At 44.6% G+C, this 19,893-nt stretch overlaps 1 protein-coding gene across 1 annotated transcript in view; it reads right to left on the reverse strand.

Annotated features, from left to right (window-relative positions):
• ABCA4 (ATP binding cassette subfamily A member 4) overlaps positions 1-19,893 on the reverse strand; it is a 124,117-nt gene that overhangs the window by 81,152 nt on the left and 23,072 nt on the right. The window contains exons 7-11 of the mRNA XM_044238716.1: positions 9,613-9,702; positions 6,826-7,066; positions 5,680-5,819; positions 4,719-4,835; positions 3,871-4,068 (exon numbers count right to left, since the gene is read on the reverse strand). Of these exons, the coding sequence (XP_044094651.1) occupies positions 3,871-4,068; positions 4,719-4,835; positions 5,680-5,819; positions 6,826-7,066; positions 9,613-9,702 (786 nt within the window). The remainder of the gene's footprint in view (positions 1-3,870; positions 4,069-4,718; positions 4,836-5,679; positions 5,820-6,825; positions 7,067-9,612; positions 9,703-19,893) is intronic.

Below are 19,893 nucleotides of genomic sequence, written 5' to 3' on the forward strand. Positions count from 1 at the left end.
ACATTACAGGAGGAAAGAACTTCCTCATTAGAGCCAGACAGGTCTGGATTCTAATTCTGGATCCCACACTTATCTGTTGTGCTGTTGGGCAAGTTAGTCTTCTTTAAGGCTCCATTTTTAATTCTGTAAAATGAAAACAATTGCACCTACAGGCAGGCAGTTAAGAGGCTTGCATGAGAGGGCACATAAGCCTCAGATACAAGTCCCTTCCCTCCACCCATGAACCTAGCCCACACCTCACCTGCATTCTCCTGCCTCAGTCCCACTCTATGCTTCTGAGAAACTGGAGAGCAATAAAAATAAGGTCACTGCATGTGATCCAGTTCATGGCCCTTGAAATAACACTGCTCTTGTGGTGTGGACTTGTGCACCCTTTCTACCTCTCCTTCGATTTTTCTCTAACATCCCAATGTGTATCTGGAGCCAATGAATCAACAGAAGAAAGCAGTAGACAGTGCACAAATATCTATATGTCTGATTCAAAAGATATCACCTGAACAGCGGCTTTGTCTTCCCTCCTACATTCTTCTTTCAGTTCAGTACCCCCTTGCTTTCTTCCTCCCTCTGACCCCTACAAGAGCAGGAAGACCAGAAACCTCATCATAATCACCTGCTGGGCTTCTGCCTCCATCAAAACCCCTCTTCAGAACCCCTGGGGGAGGCCACTGACCTGTGGCCCCCATGGCTTTTACTTAGGAGCACTTAGCTCAGTTAATGGGATTGCAAGGCCCTTGGAAGCCTTGGTGGCTGAGGCAGGATATAATTAGCTGCTCATAATCCCTAGAGGGGCACCAGGAACAGCTCATTGGCTGGGTCTGATTTCACTAACGCCACTGTCCTCCTCCTAACAATATTTTTGGTTGGTTTGTATTTTGTTAAAAGTTAGTATTAAAGAGCTTACTATATTCCAAGCATTGTTCCAAGTACTTTGCATGAATTAACTGTGAATTGATGTTAATTTTCACATCAAATCTATTAGCTAGGTACTATTAATACCTCCATTTTACAGATTCAGAAACTGAGGAACAAATAGCAGAGATTTGAACCCAGGCAGTCTGATTCTAGAAATTGAATTCTTATCCATCTAAGCAGTTGGTATATATTAAGTATCTTTTGGGTACCTAGTACTACATAAAACATAAGCTACATGGAAAAAATCATCCTATAAGAAATGAGACCTTTATGTCACCAAGCAGATGTCAAGTCAAACAAAAGACAAGAGGTATTCTTTACTACTGATGTGCCCAGCAAAAACACTCTGAGAACCACTGAACTCTGTTCTGCAAGAGTAAAAGAATAGTGCTCTTTTCTCCCATCCATCCCCTCTCCCAGAGCCCTGCTTATGTTATAACTGTAGCAGGTGGGTGGTGGTGACATGGCCAGGGATGGGGACACATGGAGTAGAGAATGCTTGGAAGAGTGAATGGCTAACCATATGTTGAAGCAGAAGTGACATGTGAGAGCTGAGTCTCAAAGAACAAATGAATGGAAGTTCAACAGATGGGGAAGGAAAAGTCATTTCAGGATTTTCTGCCTAATATTTCTTCTTTGGGGGGAAACGGTTTCCCCCACTTCACAGTAATCCTGCTCTGTCCCAGAGATTCAGATTAAGCTAACTTGGCTTTCCTTACTTCATGGTGAACATATGACCCACACTTCCCTATCATAGTACATGACCCCCCACAGAGACTCAGAGATAGGTAGAGTCAGGCCAATCAGAAAACTGTCCAGGAGTATAGCTTATGCTATGGGAAAGCCACTCCTTCTTTCTGCAGATTTTCTGGGGGGTATAGCTGACTACTGAGGGCTGTGAACAGCTGATACACCACCAAATGGAGAGGGCCTGGCTGAGATCGAAGCCCGGCAGAAGCAAGCACAACCATGAGACAGAAGGGCACAAGGGTCTCATGGTGGCATTTAGTCCTTAGAGCCCCTGAATTTCCAGGTTAGATCAACCAATAAACCCTCTTTTTTGTTTAGGCAAAAAAGCTCTAATCACTGGCAGCATTTGCAAAGAGCGAAATCATGAGCAGTTAGGGTATGCCTGAGGGCGGCAAAAGGGCCAGTGGAGCAGAGCAGCAGGTGTGTGGGTGAGCGCTGGCGGGGCGGGGGGGGGGGGGGGGGGCGGGGGGGGAGGGGCTGCAGTGGCTGTGGAAGGCACTTGTGGTCCCTGGGGACCCTGGGGATGTTTGAAATGATGTCTGCCGTGTTTGAAATGTAGGTCTGGTGGTAGTGTGGAGAAATGTCTGAGCCAACAGATCCTGGACCCTGGAACCCAAGGAGGAAGTCACTGGAACAGGCTGACAGAGAGACAACAATGCTTCCAGAACTCAGAGAGCCTTAAAAGCAAGAGATGGAGATGAGACATGTTTAGGAGAGAGACAAACCTCAGTGTAATACTATGATTTATAATAAGACATATGTATTTGTCTTTTTCTGTTTCTGGTGGTGCTCCTAAAACACTTTAAATTTCCTAAGCGATGAACAGCCTTAAGGTGTGCTTTATTATGTTGATGAGGTGACTTACGGACCTCACCTAAGGATGAGGACTGGTTGCTAGAGGAGCCAACTGTGTGATTATAGGATTGGAGGGGAGAGGTGGGGAGTGGACTGGAAGCTGAGTTCAGTTACTAATGGCCATGATTTACCCAACCATGCCTAAGTAACGAAGTCTTCATGAAAACTGAAAGGCATGCGGTTTGGAGAACTTACGGTTTGTGAACATGTGGAGATCTGGGAAGAGTGGTGTTCCCAGAGAGGACACAGAAGCTCCACACCCTTCTCTCATCCCTTGCCCTACGTATCTCTCCCATTTGGCTGTTCCTGAGTTATATCATTTCATAATAAACCAGTGATCTAATGAGTAAAATGTTTGAGTCTTGTGAGCCACTCTAGCAAGTTAATTGAATCCAAGAAGGGGTCATGGGAACCTGCCTGCTAAATTTGTGAGCAGAAGTAGGGGATGGGTGCCAGTGTCATGGGACTGAGCCCTTAACCTAGGGGCTCTGAAGCAATCTCCAGGTAGCATCAGCATTGAGTTGAACTGCAGCACACACAGCTGTTGTTGAAGAATCTCTTGATGGTATGGGAAAAACCATCATGTTTTGGAACTGGTATATAACTGTCCTCATTGACCAGACATGAAAGAGGCAGTATGGGGGGTCAGAAGGGCAGGCTCTGAATTCAGGCACACCCAGATCTGGATGTATTCTGCTACACAGAACAGCTATGGAATGAGATCTTATTTAACCTCTTTAAGCCTCAGCTTCTGCATCTGTTAAAATAAGAAAGATAACAGTGCACACTTCATGGAGCTCTTGCAAGGATGAAATGAGCTACTGTGTATGAAAGCAGAGCCCAGAGCTTGGCACAAAGAAATCCTCAATAAATAATGTTGCTGTGTGGAAGGGGAGGAAGAAAGGTAACTAAGGATGACCCCACAGTCTTTGACTTGATAATTTGGAATAAGGGCTGAGGACAGAGATCAGGGTAGGAAATGCTATAGGAAGACAGGTTCTATGAGAAGGAGAACACAAATCTATTTTGAGCTACACTGAGCATGCTACGCCTGTAAAAGCTGGGGGTGAGAGTTTCCAGCAAGGAGTGGGACCTGAGAACTTGCCGTTTCTGGCCAATGATGATGGAATCTGTGGCAGACAAGAGAGGATGGAGGACGGACACAACTACTTCACAGGCTACAAGGGAGGGGGACCAGCCCAGGAGGAGTCAGGGAGCCATGGAGGACCGGTCTGCAGAGATGTGGAAAGGATCTGTTTTACATGTGGATGAGCTATTAGGGAACAGGATCCACCTTGTTTGGGAGTTGTGAGAATTCTTGGTTCATTAGCAGAGGAAAAGGAGATGCCTCACCTCTAGGTATCTGCTAGCCAGACGCAGGGTGTGATCCGTGATGTTAAATACATCCTTCCAGTTGAGGTTGGCCACGTCATTGGCCTGGTTCTCTCGAGGACCCCTATCCAGGAAGTTCAGCACGGCTTCTACAGTGATACCTTCCTCACCAAGCTGATTATTCAAAAAGGCTTTCACTGTTGGGTTCTCCAGAGTGTCCTTGGGAGGAAGCAAGACAGTTGTAGTATTTAGAAATACCACAGGAACTCTGGTCTTGTTTTCAGGCCATTTCCAACTTTTAATGAAAAGGGATAGACGTTAAGCCTCCCTAAAAAGTGAGTGGGTTTTATACCATGATAAGGCATGCCTATCTATATCCCATTTCCCCTGAATACACAGTTCTTTCTAGAAGGAAAATGTAAATGTTGGGGCTGGGGAAGAAGGACAGGGAAAATGGTAATATAGGAAGCTTTCTTTCTTTCTTTCTTTCTTTTTAAATGTTTTTTTGTTGTTCTCTTTTAATTATCTCTGCTACATAGGACTCTAATCTCCTGGTTTTGCAAAGCTGGAAGTGACAGCAGACAGACATACTCAACTACTTTTGCAGTTACAGAGCTGGCCACCTAGGGAGATGTCCCTTTGAATCTGAGGCCCTCAAGTGAACTGAAAAAAGCAAGAAACTGCAGGAAGCCATTGATCAGTTTTTACATTTCCCCCAGAATTCAAAGAACATTTCCCACCCAAAGTCAGCAACTCCACTTGGTGCCTCCAGAACTAGTGCCTTAGGCCCCTGTTTATTAAACCCTTTACTGAGAAAAGGAAATTTATGGAACTTTCTTGGCTCTTCTCCTCCCCTCCCCCATCCGTACTCTGATCATGGTCATCTGTGTGCTCTTGTCAAAGAAGTACCAGATCTGGGGGCCTACTTCTTCCCAGGCTTTGACCAACTTCCTAAGGCGCTCCAGCTCTTCAAAAGTTGAGTTGGCCTAAAACGAGACAGAGACAGATAGAGACAAGAACAGGGAAAACGTGAGAGAGCAGTTTTTTTTTTTTTTAAAGATTTTATTTATTTATTTGACAGAGAGAGATCACAGTAGACAGAGAGGCAGGCAGAGAGAGAGAGAGAGGGAAGCAGGCTCCCTGCTGAGCAGAGAGCCCGAGGTGGGACTCGATCCCAGGACCCTGAGATCATGACCTGAGCTGAAGGCAGCGGCTTAACCCACTGAGCCACCCAGGTGCCCCGAGAGAGCAGTTTTGATTGTGCCTTCCCTGCTCCTGTCACAAACCCTCCGTGCTTGGAAAAGTCTTTTCAAGGAGTGTCTTTACTTTCTAGTCTACTGATATTTCCCAGAACAATCTGCTGTTTCCTAACTTCCACACTGCCAGAATCTAGTTTCTTAATATCTCAGAGACACATGTAATACTGATGATGTCATTGTCCCAGAGCCTCATTTAAACTAGATTTGGACACCGTGTAAGGAAATGCTCTTTCTCCCTTCCTGCCTTTGTCTCTTCCCGATAGCCAAGTTTCAGAGAACTGTGAGCCCTTCCATTAGGGATAAAATTCAGGTGCTGGGGAAGAAAACCTCATCTTAGGTTTTGTAGAGAAGGGAGGACCCAGGCAGGGACAGGGGCACAAAGCATTCCAATGATGAATGTGGATGGAGGAGGACTCCAAGACTCCACTAAGCACAACACAAACACACGGCTTGCTACCAGGAGCCGATGAGCCGTGAGCAGGAGCAGGCACGAGGAGCAGGCTCTCTCTCTCCCACTCTCATTCTTCCGGGAGGTCCAGGGTAAAAAGGACAAGACCAGCTGGGACCTTACATTCTGCAGAATTCTGCGTGCTGCCGGAGAATCTGGAGTAAAGAGGATTTTTCCCATCAACAAAGGCTTTGCTGCCCTCCAGGCTATTTTGGTGAGAGGGTTTGACTCCAGACTCTGGATCAATGCATTACAAAAGGTCGCTGCCAGGAGAGAAGGGACAGATTTTATAGAAACTCCCCTGTTGCTCAGAGCTAAACATAGTCATTAGTGTGTTTAAATCACATGTCGCATTCAACTCTATGCTGGAGGATTTGAGAAATTACCTGAATTAACAGGCTGTACCCCACCAATAACAAGCTCATCATTAGTAAGTAACAAAATGCCACAGTGCATCTCAATAAGGGCCTCATCAGAGAAACAAAGAACGGGGCTTGCCCTGTGGTTTATTCTGCTTTAGAAGGAGGCTAAGAAGCCTGCCTGGGATTACTGCAAGGAGCGGATGCCATTCTCACATGAAAGGGACAAGAGGCCAAATAAGGCCTCCCCTTGGAATCTCAGCTTCAGCTTCCATAATTTCCCTTCACAGAGCTGCTTAATTTCTTTGTCATGTGGGCTATCTTAGGGTCCAACTACTTTTGGTGCGTGTCTTGCTGCCTCTTTTTAATTTTTAACTCAAAGTTCACCTAGTTGTATTTCTTTCCCACCCCACCTTCCTTTACCCCACAGAAGCCTCCCCTCCCCAAATAATAAAAGGTAGGAAAGATGGTTTGTCAAGGACTTCCCATTTGGAACGTAACTCAGTAGAGCACACAGAGATTTTCACTGCACTGTTTGTAAAAACATCCCACAGCCATGTTTACTCGCCAGGGTCCTGAGCTTTGCTTGCAACTCTGGGTTGTCTCCTCATTTATCTTTCTTCCCTTCCTCTAGAACTTAACCCTAGTTCAATCAGATCAGTGAGAAATGTCCCCTCTGTTCCCTTTCCAAGTGGGTCTCAGTTCTTTCCATGGCTCATATCCAGAATTCTTTATGAGCACTGCCCCTTTCCCACAAGGGGAAGTGGACTTTCTGGGAGCAGAATCCTCTCTGCTCAAGGCCCCTCAACAAGAACAATTTAACCCCAGGACTGGGTTTCCCTGGAAGTGTTAAACCATCAGCTTCCCTCACATCAGATGCCGTTTTATATATATGACCCAGAAAACTTACTTGTTCTTTTGTCATAAGAATAGATGGGATCCTTCCTTGTGGAGTCAATCCCTAGGAAGGCCTTATAGTTATTGTCTTCATACCAGTTGAAGGAGAACACTCGAGAGCCTCCTCCCTCTGGGTAGCCACATAAGAGATCAGACAGGACGCTCATCAGCTGTGTGAAGGTCTCTGGACCACCAGTCTGCATGAGAGGCCTGGCCACCCACAGCAAGTCTTGAACACTTGGTCGATGGATGAACTAGAGCAAGGCAAAGACTTCAGGTTATTTTAAGGCAGCTAGAATCATCATCACTCTGATGCCAGAGCTCCAAAGTATGGGGAGACCTTCTCATATGCATTTGACTTCCACATTTAAAAGAAAACACGCATATTCTCAGTAGTTCTTAATCCAGCTGTGAAATAATCTATTGCCATCTATTCAGGGCCTAAAATGAGCCTAGAATGGGCCTTAAATAAAATCAAAGAGTGGATCCCAACATATTTTAATATCTTCCTTCTAGTCCCCTTTATCTGAATTCCTCGGGAATGTGTCCTTGGACACATGTAGGGAGTATTTCTTTATAAGCCAGTTCTTGGGTTCTGTTATCCCATCAAGATGGGAATACTGGGGAAAAAATGGGAAATAAAATGATGGAGGGATGGCTCTCCCCTAGAAAAGCAAGATCACAGCAAATTTCTTTGGCCAAGTCATTTAGAATTTAGTTTCTTATATTTAGAGAATTATCTTTTTATTAGCTTAATTTTACCAAATGTGAGTTCTTCCATTTCCTTGAAATGTGTGGTTTGTGGTTCCTCTGTGTGTGTGAGTGTGTGTTTGTGTGTGTTAAAATCCAAGCAAATACAGGACAGATGAAGTCTCCATTCTTGGAAGAACACTTTATTTTTTAATTTTAATTTTTTAAAAAAGATTTTATTTATTTATTGGAGAGAGAGAAACAGAGATAGCAAGAGAGTAGCAGCACCAGGGAGGAGGGGGAGAAGCAGGCCCCCCAAGGTAGGGTTTGATCCCAGGACACTGGGATCTTGACCTGAGCCAAAAGCAGGTGCTTAACCAACTGAGCCACCCAGGCATCCTTGGAAGAACTCTTTAAATTCTGCACCAGACTAAGAAGAGGCTGGTAGTCTTCTCTCCATATGAGTACCCATGGCCCTTGCTGGACTCATCCTTTGAAGGCAGATCTGTAATGCTGAGAACTAAGCTGAGGACTGCCAGACTCACCAGGGTCTCAGCACCCACATGTCATCTGGCTTTCCTTTAGGGGAATATGCAAAATAAAAACAGTGCCGCTTTTATTCCTCAAACACACTTACTAGTAATTTTCAAAGGCACTTGGGAATTTAAAAAAGCATTAGGGTTCAGTCAGATGAGACTGAAAACAGTTCCCCTACTTCAATAAGTGATGTTTACCTGTCACCCCTTTCTTTGTCCACATGCCAACACTTGCCCTCTGAAACTCTTGGATGCTGTGTAGGATCCACATTGTGAGTCATGCCTATAATCACAGTCTAGGCTTCAATAATAAACTTGGAATCTCAAATTGCTTCGACAACAGTAGGTCTTATGACAGTCTTGTAAGGGGTTATTATCATTATTATGTTGTTCATTTAAGCAAAGCACTTGGAGATGAAGGGGCTTTTCTGGGGTCAAATGGTCTAGTATCAGTTAATATAAACGGAGCCATCTGCTACAACCTAGTTCACAAACGCTTACACTTGCTATCTAGCCAGGCAAGAAACATTTTGGAACTCCCACATAGATGGAGGAGTGTTGATATGCTTTGGGGACTTTTTTCACATTCTCCATCATTTTCAACCCTATTATACTGATAAGAATTTCTTAAATGCTCATGAAGAAAAGAATGTTAAACGGAGACTCCCACTAGAGCAGGTGGCCATCAGTACAATGGGCCCTTCTCTAACTTCCCTGCACAGCAGCACTTACCCTCTGCCCAGGCTGATCTTAGTTTTATGAACACAGATCCCACAACGCAATTTTCAAGACTGGCGAAGCCCAAATCAGCTGAGGATATTGGAGGGGAGAATGTTTGGGGAAAATTATGCTTCCCACCTTTTGTCTCCCTTTCATAATACACATCACTTAAAGTTAATTGTTTCTTTCACATTACTCTTCCTCATTTGAGTGTATGTTTCACTAGGGAAGTGGCCATACCGGCCTCTTCATCATTATGCCCCCAGAACCTCTCATCTACGAGTGGAGAATCAATTTCTATACAGGTAAAGGCTTGTGCAACCAGATGTTAATTGAAACATGCACATCCTTCACAAAACAACACAAAAATGTCAGGATTTGTGTGTGTGTGTGTGTGTGTGTGTGTGTGTGGTGTGATGGGATGGGATGAGTCAATATATTTAAGACATTTTAAAATGATGCCTGTAAGCACCTTGTAAGTGAATGCTATTGTTCTTAGCAGTATAGATTTAGGTGGATTGTAAGAGAATAATAGGATGGGCCACTTCAATACTGGAAAGACCTCGATTCAGTGTTAAGTCCATTGATACTCTGCCACACAAGACATGGTGGCATTTCTTCCTAGGCGTGAAATCAGAAGGATGCTTCCTTTCCTTTTGCCTCCAACCCAGGAGCACAGATAATTTAGGATATGAACAGGTGCTTTGAAACTGCTAGGCAGAAAGTTCAAATGTATTTCTCCTTGAACAGGTCTGAGGTACAATTAAATTTTTTGACATAGTAAGTGTGGTAAAATGGTGGAAAGATATTATCATTATGTATTATATTATCATTAGTATCATTTGGCCACTTACCTCTTGAATTCTTGGCGACATATCAGAAAATATTCTTCCCCAGGATCTCAGATTGATACCTTGAGAACTGCTGTCTAAGAGTGAAGGAAGCTGTAATTGATAGGGGAAAAATATAAAATGTATGTGTGTGTATACACATACATGTATTAAGTTATACATATACACATGGGTGCTATCTGATCTCCTGTATGCTTGAAAAAACAGTACCTCCTTTTTTTCTGATCACAGGACCTCTTCTGCTAGATTGCTTTCAAAAACACTGTTTTATCTAATTGAGAAAATTAAAGGCTCTTATTCCAAGTCTGATTCCAGGCTCAGCTCCCTGCTGAGCTAGTCAATCACAAATAATTTCACAGTGATATCAAATATGCCAAAGTGACTCTGATTGCTGCTTTAGCAACACCAAACAAGCCTCCTGGAGGAAGGAAACCAATGCAGCTGCTGGACCGTAAAGGAAGGCTGTGTGCTGTGTGGTGAGGTGCCCATCTTGGCACCTTGGGCTCCGCAGACACACTCAGGCTTCCTCACCGTTCACATCTTTACCTCGTTGAGGCTTTTTCAGGTAGATTGTGGCTCTTCCTCTGTTCAACACTACTTTCTTATATGGAAGATTTGGCTAGTTATATCATCTTTCTTTTGAAGCTGCTGCTGGCAGCTTTGAAGAGAGGTTTCTTGCAGATTATCCATAGACAGCAGTGTTCTGCTCACCCCAGGCCCTTGAGACAATACAGAACTATTCAAGCACTTCCCACCTACTAAGGGAACGTGGAAGCCCACAAGTCTGCTGGTTGCAAACCTGAGCCCAGTGTGAACAACTTGTTGCTGGTTGCAAACCTGAGCCCAGTGTGAACAACTTGTTTTCTGGAAACCAAGTTCAAGTCCTTAATGAATGACTTCGTTCTTGATAGTTTCAAAACTGATTGACTCACTGATCCTCCGTCTTTTAGGGCTGAATTCTAAGTTTTAAGATAGTGGTTTTCAAACTCAAGTGTGCATCTTGAGTATGTCTGCAAGGGCTCTGCATTTTTCACAAGATCGATGTGTAATTCTGACTCAAGGATTGTGGTCCACAAGCTTTCTATTTGCCAGGGTGGTTCTCCTCAATGATGGGTGGGCTTACCAGGTTGCAGCCCAGCTGAGAAGCAGGTGGAGTTATGTTTTGAACAGTCCAGTCTCCCATTTCTAGCAGTGGTCCTGCCCTCCCTTCTCCCTGCTGTAGGGTCAGGGGCCCTCGCAGTCTCTCTGGCCCTGATACTGAAGAATGAATACAGGAACACTTCATGGAACGTCAGCATTTCTGGTTCATTTCCTAACTGTTAAATGAAAGGCTTTGTTATGAGGGCCACAAAGCAGATGGGAGAATAATTTGCCAGAGGAAATAGCAGCAAAACCACCCTTGCAAGTACACCATTGAGAAGCATCTTCTCTCCTTAACCTTCACACTGGCCCTAGACATTGGTCTTGCCAGGACTTCTTTTCAAACTCCTTGGAAGGGCACCTGGGTGGCTCAGTGGGTTAAGCCGCTGCCTTCGGCTCAGGTCATGATCTCAGGGTCCTGGGTTCGAGTCCTACATCGGGCTCTCTGCTCAGCAGGGGGCCTGCTTCCCTTCCTATCTCTCTGCCTGCCTCTCTGCCTGCTTGTGATCTCTGTCTGTCAAATAAATAAATAAAATCTTTAAAAACAAAACAAAACAAAACAAAAAAACTCCTTGGAAAGAGTTTCAGGGAAAGCCGGGCAAAGCACTTTAATTCCTGCTTTAATTCCATGAGAGGGTGGGGCTGAGAACTTAGGTAGGGAGGAAGCCAGCAGGTAGAAATGTGTGCCAGTGGCAAGTTATCACCAACTCCTGTGATTCACCTCCTGACAACTCCAATAAGATCTAGTAGAGATGAAAGGAGATCTAAGAGATACAGCAATAAAATGCCATGTGTGGACTTTATTTTGATCTGAACAAATCAGCTGTAACAATCAGAGGAAAGTGAACATGACTGGGTATTAGATAATATTAAGAAATTATTGTTAATTTTGTTGGGTGTGATGGCAGAATTGTGGTTTTGTTAAAACACGCAAGTTTTACATAAGAAAGTGTTTAAGGGTGAAAGAATATATTGTCTGTGATTTGCTTTAAAGGATTTTAGGGAGGGCCACCTGGGTGGCTCAGTGGGTTAGAGCCTCTGCCTTCGGCTTGGGTCATGATCCCAGGGTCCTGCGATCGGGCCCCACGTCGGGCTCTTTGCTCGGTGGGGAGCCTGTTTCCTCCTCTCTCTCTCTGCCTCCCTCTCTGCTTACTCATGATTTCCATCAAATAAATAAATAAAATCTTAAAAAATAAAAAGATTTTAGGGGAAAAAAGTGAAGGGCATATTAAACAATAATGGCCAAAGGGGCGCCTGGGTGGCTCAGTGGGTTAAAACAATAATGGCCAAATGTTGAAAACAGCTGACTGTGTGATGGATCCATGGGAGTTCATTACATTATTCTCTCTTTTATACTTATATCTGTAATAGAAAAACTTAAAAATAAAAAAGAGGCTTTTTGCATGCAAGAATAAATAGCTGAATGAATGAATACTAAATAAATACTCTCTCCTCTCTTTTTTCTCTTCCTCACTAGGACTGCCTTTGCTCATGCTCTCCTTGCCTCTCTCCCAGAACATTTTCATCAGAATAACATTCTTGCTGGCCCCTTGTCTCTAGATTTCTCTGTTCCAATGCACTCCCCACACTGTAGCCTGAGTTACCTAACAGACCAGTCTAACCATGTCACCTCTCCTGCTCAAAGATCTTACATGGCTCCCTACTGCCTCCAGAAGAGAAGGTCAGTACCAGCACTGGACATACATGGTTTCACCTCTAACCTTTTCTGTTGCTTCTCTTCCATCAGGCTGGACTTCCTTCTACATTTCCTAATACGTATGTCTATCTAATTTTGTTAATGGTGATAATATCTGACTAAAAAATGACATTTCTCTGCCTCCATTGTACATGGGATGGTACCATGACAAAATCCTGACTAATAAGATATCAGGAGAAGTCACACAGTGGGGATTTGGGGGAAGACCTATTAAAGGAGGACCCTCTGCCTGCCGGGAACATTGATGTGCTGGAGGAGGTAGAGCAGACATCTCAGGATCCCAGATACCAACCACGTGCTAGGGACGAGTGATGGAAAAGAAGAGGAGCCTGGGTTCTTGAGAAAATCTGTGGAGCCTCCACACCACTCCTGAATGACCTTTGGGAGGAATAGGAAAGCCACTCTTTTTCAGCATTCTGTTGTAGCCAATTATAGTTTCTAAATGACATAATTAACATTTGACAAATATGTACAGACTGTCCGCTGTGTGCCAGTGGCTGGGGGGCATAGCAATGATGAAAACAAAGTTCTCCCTTTATGAAGTTTACCTTCAAGAGTCTCACCGATGTATCTTCAGCTTTCCCTTCACTGTTATCACATATTTGTGCTCAAGATTCTCCCATGTGAAAAAAAGAATTACTTCTGATGCCTTATTCCCTGCAGCTGCAGTCTAGCTGCCTTCCTCCACCCTTTATTCCCACACTTCTTGGAAGAGCAGTCCATGTGCAGTGACTTCAGTTTCTCACCAACATCCCTGTCTTCCACACTCACAGCTCAATGGAGACACTTCAGCATTCTAGTGAAATTCCCAGTTTCCTCCTAGTTTTTAAGTCTAATGGATACTTTGGGTGCTTGTCTTTTCAGATCTCTCTGCTCTCAACACTTTTGATTATGTCCTTCCCACCCCTTGATGTCAGTGACACTGCTCTTGTCTGGTTTGCTCTGATCCTTCTCAGCTTTTCGCATGAGCTCTTCTGCCTCCACCTTCTCCTTCAGCGCTGAGGTTCCTGAGGGGCTCTGTGGCCTTGCTCCTCTCACTCTGCATACTCTCCCTGGATAGTCTCAATCCCTTTATCACTTAATCTGCTACCTTTTTGGTGACTTCTAAATCTACCTCTAACCCCCTGTGTCAGGGACCTTTGCCTGGTCCAACTCACCCTAAACTGATCATGTCACCTTTCCCAAACCAGTTTCTGTCCTGTGCACACTTCTCCCGCTGTGGCATCACCTTCTCCCCTGTCACCAAAGCTAAAAGTCTGAAAGTCCTCACTGATTCTTCCCCATCCCTATCCCCTTGGCACAATCCCCAGCCTGGAGACCTAGGAACTGGTCCTGGATCTGGGTGTGGGGCAGGATGAGCCCCCTTTCCGCAAAGAGGGGAGCCAAGGGGTATCTGAAAAACTGGAGGAAGCTGGAATCAGGACTGGAGTGCAGAGAAAAAAAATCACCAGGTCCTACATAATGGGAAGGGACCTAAGAGGCATTAGAAACTCAGAGCATGGAAAATAAAGACATGTCACATTCATGTGTCCAGAGAGATTGGACATCAGTTAGTCACTGGCTCCAATTGCTTTTAATTACTTCCCTTTCTTTGTGAGTTTGCTGTCTGTTTTCCTCACGTGGCGTTGAGCTGGAAATGATCTGTGACTATGTTCTGACTAAGTGGGCATCTTCTCTCCAGCTCCTTCCCTTTACCTCCATAGCTTTTAGGCACATGCTGGTCTTAAAGCTCTGCCCTGCATCAGATTCAACACACTGAAAAGCACCCGTGTCTCTGTCATATCTATAAATACTTATATCTACATATCAATATAGATAGGTTTCTGTGTATTTTTAAGGGCTTCTAATTTTGCTTTTGAGATTATTTGGCTTTGAGTAACTCATTTAATGAATGATCTGATTTCTCCGCAATCACTGTAAACACTTAGGAATGTTTGCAAAGTGGGAAAACCTGAACTATAAACTGGTTTTTTGAATTTCAAATTTTATGAACACTAAATTTAACAATAAAGTTGAACAATATTACCTTCCTAAAACATTCAATGTAATGTTTATTGATTTCAGTTTTAAAGATTTTCTTTGTATTTCAGAGCCATAATTTTTTAAATTTTCAGGTCTCAAACATTCTTGTAGGCCTCTGCAAAGCTACTACACCCATTACTTTAGAGCCAAATAAATAAAACAGCCAACTCACCCCATTCCACTTCATCCTCATCACCACCCCTAGAGGCCAGAGTCAACTCATCCGAAACTACCTCAGCTTCTCCAGAAAGCCTTCCTTCCCTCACTCCATGCTCTTCTTGCCTTCCTTCCCCATGAGTTAGGTGCTCCTCCTAGCCCCTACTAGAATTCTCAGTGCATCCATTTATCACTTTTGTATTGGTTTGCTATGACTTTCTGTCTTTCCACTCTATTATAAACTCAGCATAAAGATAGGCTTTATTTTGTTTTATGTCTTCAGGGCGTGGTACAAAGTAGATGCTCAATAAGTATGTTATATTAATTAATGAGTAACTTAACTAAAATCTTGTAGGAAAAAGACAGAGCCTATTGAGGTTTTAGGTCCCATGAGGTATGTCTCTACAGCCATGCGCTTGGTATTGTAGTTGCAATTCTTTTCCTGGCTTTTTCTAGTGGAGATAGTAAATGATGAGGGTCTTGGATTCACATCTCTGTTACCACTTACATCTCAGAACAGTGCCTGGCCTGCCTAGGGACCCTTCCATATACATCTGGCCACCAACCATCTGACAGATGTTGCCATAAATTATAAAATAACTTTCCCAGGGCTCTCCTCTTCCTGTAGTTCCTTCCCCCATTATCTATTCAAATTCACATGGATTGTTCCTGCCAAAAGAACCGGAAGAAGCTCTAAGTTTATTTGAATGGAAATGCAAAAACATTTCTGGAAAAAAGGTCATAGATGAAAATGGCAAGTATCATCTCTCTCTCTCTCTCTCTCTCTTTCTCTCTCTCTCTCTCTCTCTCTCTCTCTCTCTCACACACACACACACACACACACACATACCAGTGCTTCCTATGTCAATAAATTCTCTTGATTTCCTGAATAACAAGTAACCCTTCCATATCACAACTGGACTGAGCCCTGTCAACCCAATTTCAAGGTCTGATTAGGCCTCTGAAGAAAGACTGGATATATAAATAAGGCCATGGAAAGGGTGTGTCTCTATCATTTCCCATCAGCCATGGTTGGCCTTTGGGGGCAGGGCAATTCCTGGGCCTTGATCTATACTCAAAGAAATGGACTGAAGGCCATAGCTGGCAATCAAGAAGATTCTGACTATACTAGATCTCCGTTTGGGTTCTCAAGGAACAAGAAATCTATCTCTCCTATGAGACTATGTAATGTTTTTTACTTAGGGCAGAATGAAGCATGTTAGCTACAAAAAAAGAAATCTCATTTTAGCAACATTTGATGATGCTCTAGACCCAATAGATTAATCAAATATATGCCATTCTGCCAGCACACAAAAGAATGCTTTGTGAGTTGAAATTGTTGTGTTTTACTTTCTCTGATTCAAGAAGACCATCCAGAAAACAGTATTATTTCTATGCTGAGGATTTACCTGACACAAGGATAAATGGATAGCCTTTGGTTAAAAGTGTGTGTACATGGATGACATGGCCGTTGGGAGCTGATGGAAGGATGAACTACTGTCTTAAAAGCACCCAAACCAAGTTGAAAATTAGACGACGCTGTGGACAGGCAGTATAGGCTTGCTGTGTTCAGTCCTGGGCCGCTGCTACAGGAAATCCAGATTTATCCAGGAGGGAAGTTGTTGCTAGGCAACTGGGAGAATGTGGATTTGAAGTATGTTTGTTGCAACCTGACAGTTGTTAAGCATCAGATGAAAAGAGAGGAAGCCCGGCTTCAGTGGTGAGGGGGCAACCAGGAGGGGACACCCTGAGTACCAGGAAATGCGTCATGAATGGAGAATTCAGACTAAATCACTTGGATTGGGGGAAATGCCAAACTGTCTCTACCAGGAGAGGTCACAGAGACATGTCGTCTCCCAGGACTGAAGGGGACAGAGCATCTGGATGAGAGGGTGGGCTCTGGAGTATGTGAACAGACAAGTGATGGGACTTTCTTTGGCTCAAAAGAAACTAGGCCTTTTTTTTCTCTGCTGTGACTTCAGTCTTGATATTTGTGGTTGATGAAAGCAGAACAGAGTTTGGAATCTAGGGGCAGCCAAAAGGTCAATGCATGAGACAGAACTCATGCTAGTCTGAGAGGTCTGAGAAAGAAGAACATCCCACCTAAGTGTTTGAGAAGAACATTTCCGGGAGTGTAGCAATGACAAGGGAACAATGGGGCCTCTGCAAAGCAACTGCATTCTTGCTTTGGTAAGAGCAAAAATGCTTTTTGTTTCCAAGTGCTTTTCCATCTCTTCTCTAATGTGAATTTCTGCTATCATCTTCTGAGACAGGTAGTGTAGCTCTTGCTAACTTGATTTTACAGATGGGGAGTGTAGCAAGTAAAGCAAGTAAGCAAGGGTCACTTAAATGACAGCAAGTTAGAGGCCAACCCAGAGCCAGAACCCAGTGTCCTGATCACCAGGTTTCTGTATGCTCCAGCAGGCTGCCCAGCTGGTCCTCTCACCATTGGGTCTCACGCTCACGGGGAGAAGCTGATTACTTCATAAGTGGAGTTAAGGGAGAATCTGTGGCTATCCTGAGCGAGGCACTTTAGAAAGAGCATATATTAGTGGTAGGCAGGAAAGAGATTTTAATACAAAAGTTCTTAGCTGGGGCCTGGCTTCAGAGGCTCCATGAGCCCCTATACTTTGTTTGTTTGTGTGAACTTATATTTCTTTAGAGAAAAGGTTTAGAGCTGTTATCAGATTCTCAAAGGTAATCCTAATTCATAAAAAAGTGAAGAAGTACTGTTCTGACAAACTATCAGAGATGAAATCCTTCTCAAAACCAGTTTATACTGGAGAGAACCCCATCCACAGAACATTGGTTATCAACCTTTTATCAGCTAAGTAAAGGCCAAGACCCAGGAACCATTATGGAAACAGCAGCCTTCACAGGGGTCTTTTCGTGTCTGAAGTCATTTTCATTTTGCTTCTCCATTTTTTTTCTTTTTAAATTCATAAAAACAATACCTAATCTATCATGAAATAAGCTGTGGCCTCCTGTGTGTCTGGAGCCCAGAAGAGATCAAAGCAGGCTAATGACAATCAGGCCCACATGCCTAAGGCCCATTTAATGTATATTAATATTTCTCTTTCCTATTTCCTTTTTATTTCTTCTTTACTGAAATTCATTTGCACAAGGAAGATTTTGATTAAAACAGACACAAAGTTTCATAGATATAAGCAGAATAAATACTAATGCTCTATAACATACTTGCTGTGGGCTTCGTAATTTTCAAAAAAACAAAAAAAAAACCTATCTTTTTTTTTTTTTTCAAAGATTTTACTTATTTGACAGAGATCACAAGTAGGCAGAGAGGCAGGCAGAGAGAGAGGAAGAAGCAGGTTCCATCCAGATCATGACCTGAGCTGAAAGCAGAGGCCCCAACCCACTGAGCCATCCAGGCGCTCCAAAAAACCTATCTTCTGACTTAATTTTATTTTCCACTCAACAGCCCTGCTGCCCCCACCGCCACCCCTCACCTCACACTGCTGGCACTGAGTATCACTCCTTTCCTTCTTCCCTCTCAAAACCCTCACACAGAAGCAGGAGAAAGTTGACAACCCAAAGATTCAGAATCAGAAGGGAGAGGAGATCATGAGGTTAAGCCATTAATGGGACCTCATTATAAATTCCTGGAGATGTGGGGCTTTTCCAGAGAATTATGACACGGCAATATTGTCCAAAAATTGAAATGGTTAAGTTGAATTTAACAAACTGCAATGAAAGATCCTGGAGAAGAGAAACCATGGTCAGCTCACCCTGGGCAGCAAGCAGTCCACCCACATTTATTCTGCAATTTAGGGAGCAGAGCCAAGAACAAAGCAGGACATTGAAAGGCACATGTAGTCAGCAACCCCAAGACTGGGTCCTGTGGCCCCTCCCAAATCAATGTTCGGCCACCCTACCGTCAAAGAGACACGGATGAAATGAAATCTGAAAAGTAAAAACTGCGACAGAACAGTGGTTGAGGGCAAGTAAAGAAAACTGAATCATGCCACACTGGAAGCGATTGCAAAGGGGGGAAACCGGGGGCCAAAATGCCGGTGAGGCCAAATTTCCTCTATCAACATCCACTGAGAAGGGGGAAGGGAGGGAAACTCAGATTTCCCAGCAGTGTGGCAGGTCTTGGCACAGCCTCCGTTCCCCTGCCGAACTTCCACAAATAAACATTCAGAGCAGAAGGGACAGATTTGCTTCTCAGCAAGATTTCAAAGCTGTGCTCCAGAGTCAGAGAGAAAACAGGAAGGACCGCAGAGGGAAGAGGAGGAGGGGGAGGGGCCTTCGTGCCCTGGGCCAAATCAGATGGGAAACGTCCCAACCCCTCACCCGAAACTGACATACCATTTTTACGAGGTGTGAAATGTTTCAGGTAATGTTAGCTGGCATGATACATGATACCGATACCGGGGTGGGGGGGGGGCCGAGCCGCGCTGTCGGTTTTCCAGCTGGGGGGGCATCAAGTCCGAGGGGACCACAGGTGGAGGCAAGCTCAGCCACGCCGACCAAGAGTGCCTACAGCTCCTCAGAGAAAAAGCCGAGCACCTGACAGCCCACCTAGATACCCCCGCGCCCGCCCCGCCCCCCCCTGCATCCAGTGCGCGTGTGCGCCTGCATGCCTGTGCGCATGCCCCAGCAGGCACGTGCGCTGGGTGTGCGTGAGTGTATGTATGGGGACGGGTGGGTGGAGTGAGGCCATGGGGACTGTGCTGGGATTATTTGAGGATGAGAACACTGGCTTCTGATCTCCATGGGGCCGAGGGAAAACACAGCTGGCCCCAGGTGGTGTTAACAGCCAAACCCTCCTCTGGGATCCCCTCAGCTTCGAGGGCCAGGTCTGGAGGTTGCACTCCCACCCACCTGGGACCCAGCTCCTTCCACAGCGGGACCCAGGGCCATCACCCCAGCTTACTGACATTGCCCCTCTTTGTTAATGAGCACTGCCTTGGCATTTAATAAAACCTTATTTGCACACTGGTATACATGCATATGAGAAACAGTCCAGGAGAACAGAAGGCACCACATTCCGTGGTACTGGAGCTAAGCGTGGCTGCCCGCCAACCAGCTGCAATAACAGTCTAGTCCAGAGAGGCCCCCGCCCCTGGCCTCTGAGCTGCCGCTGCTTCCCCGATGTCCTTCTCAATGTCCCTCTCCCAGGGTCTGAGGATCTTCCGTGAGCCTTTCTGTGTGCCTCAGGGTTTTTCTGAAAATGCGGTTAAGATGGGTACAGGAGTGATAAAAGCAAAAATCCTGTCTTCATGCCT

The sequence above is a fragment of the Neovison vison genome, chromosome 2 (genome assembly GCF_020171115.1).
Source record: "Neovison vison isolate M4711 chromosome 2, ASM_NN_V1, whole genome shotgun sequence".
In the NCBI taxonomy this organism is placed as follows: Eukaryota; Metazoa; Chordata; class Mammalia; order Carnivora; family Mustelidae; genus Neogale; species Neogale vison.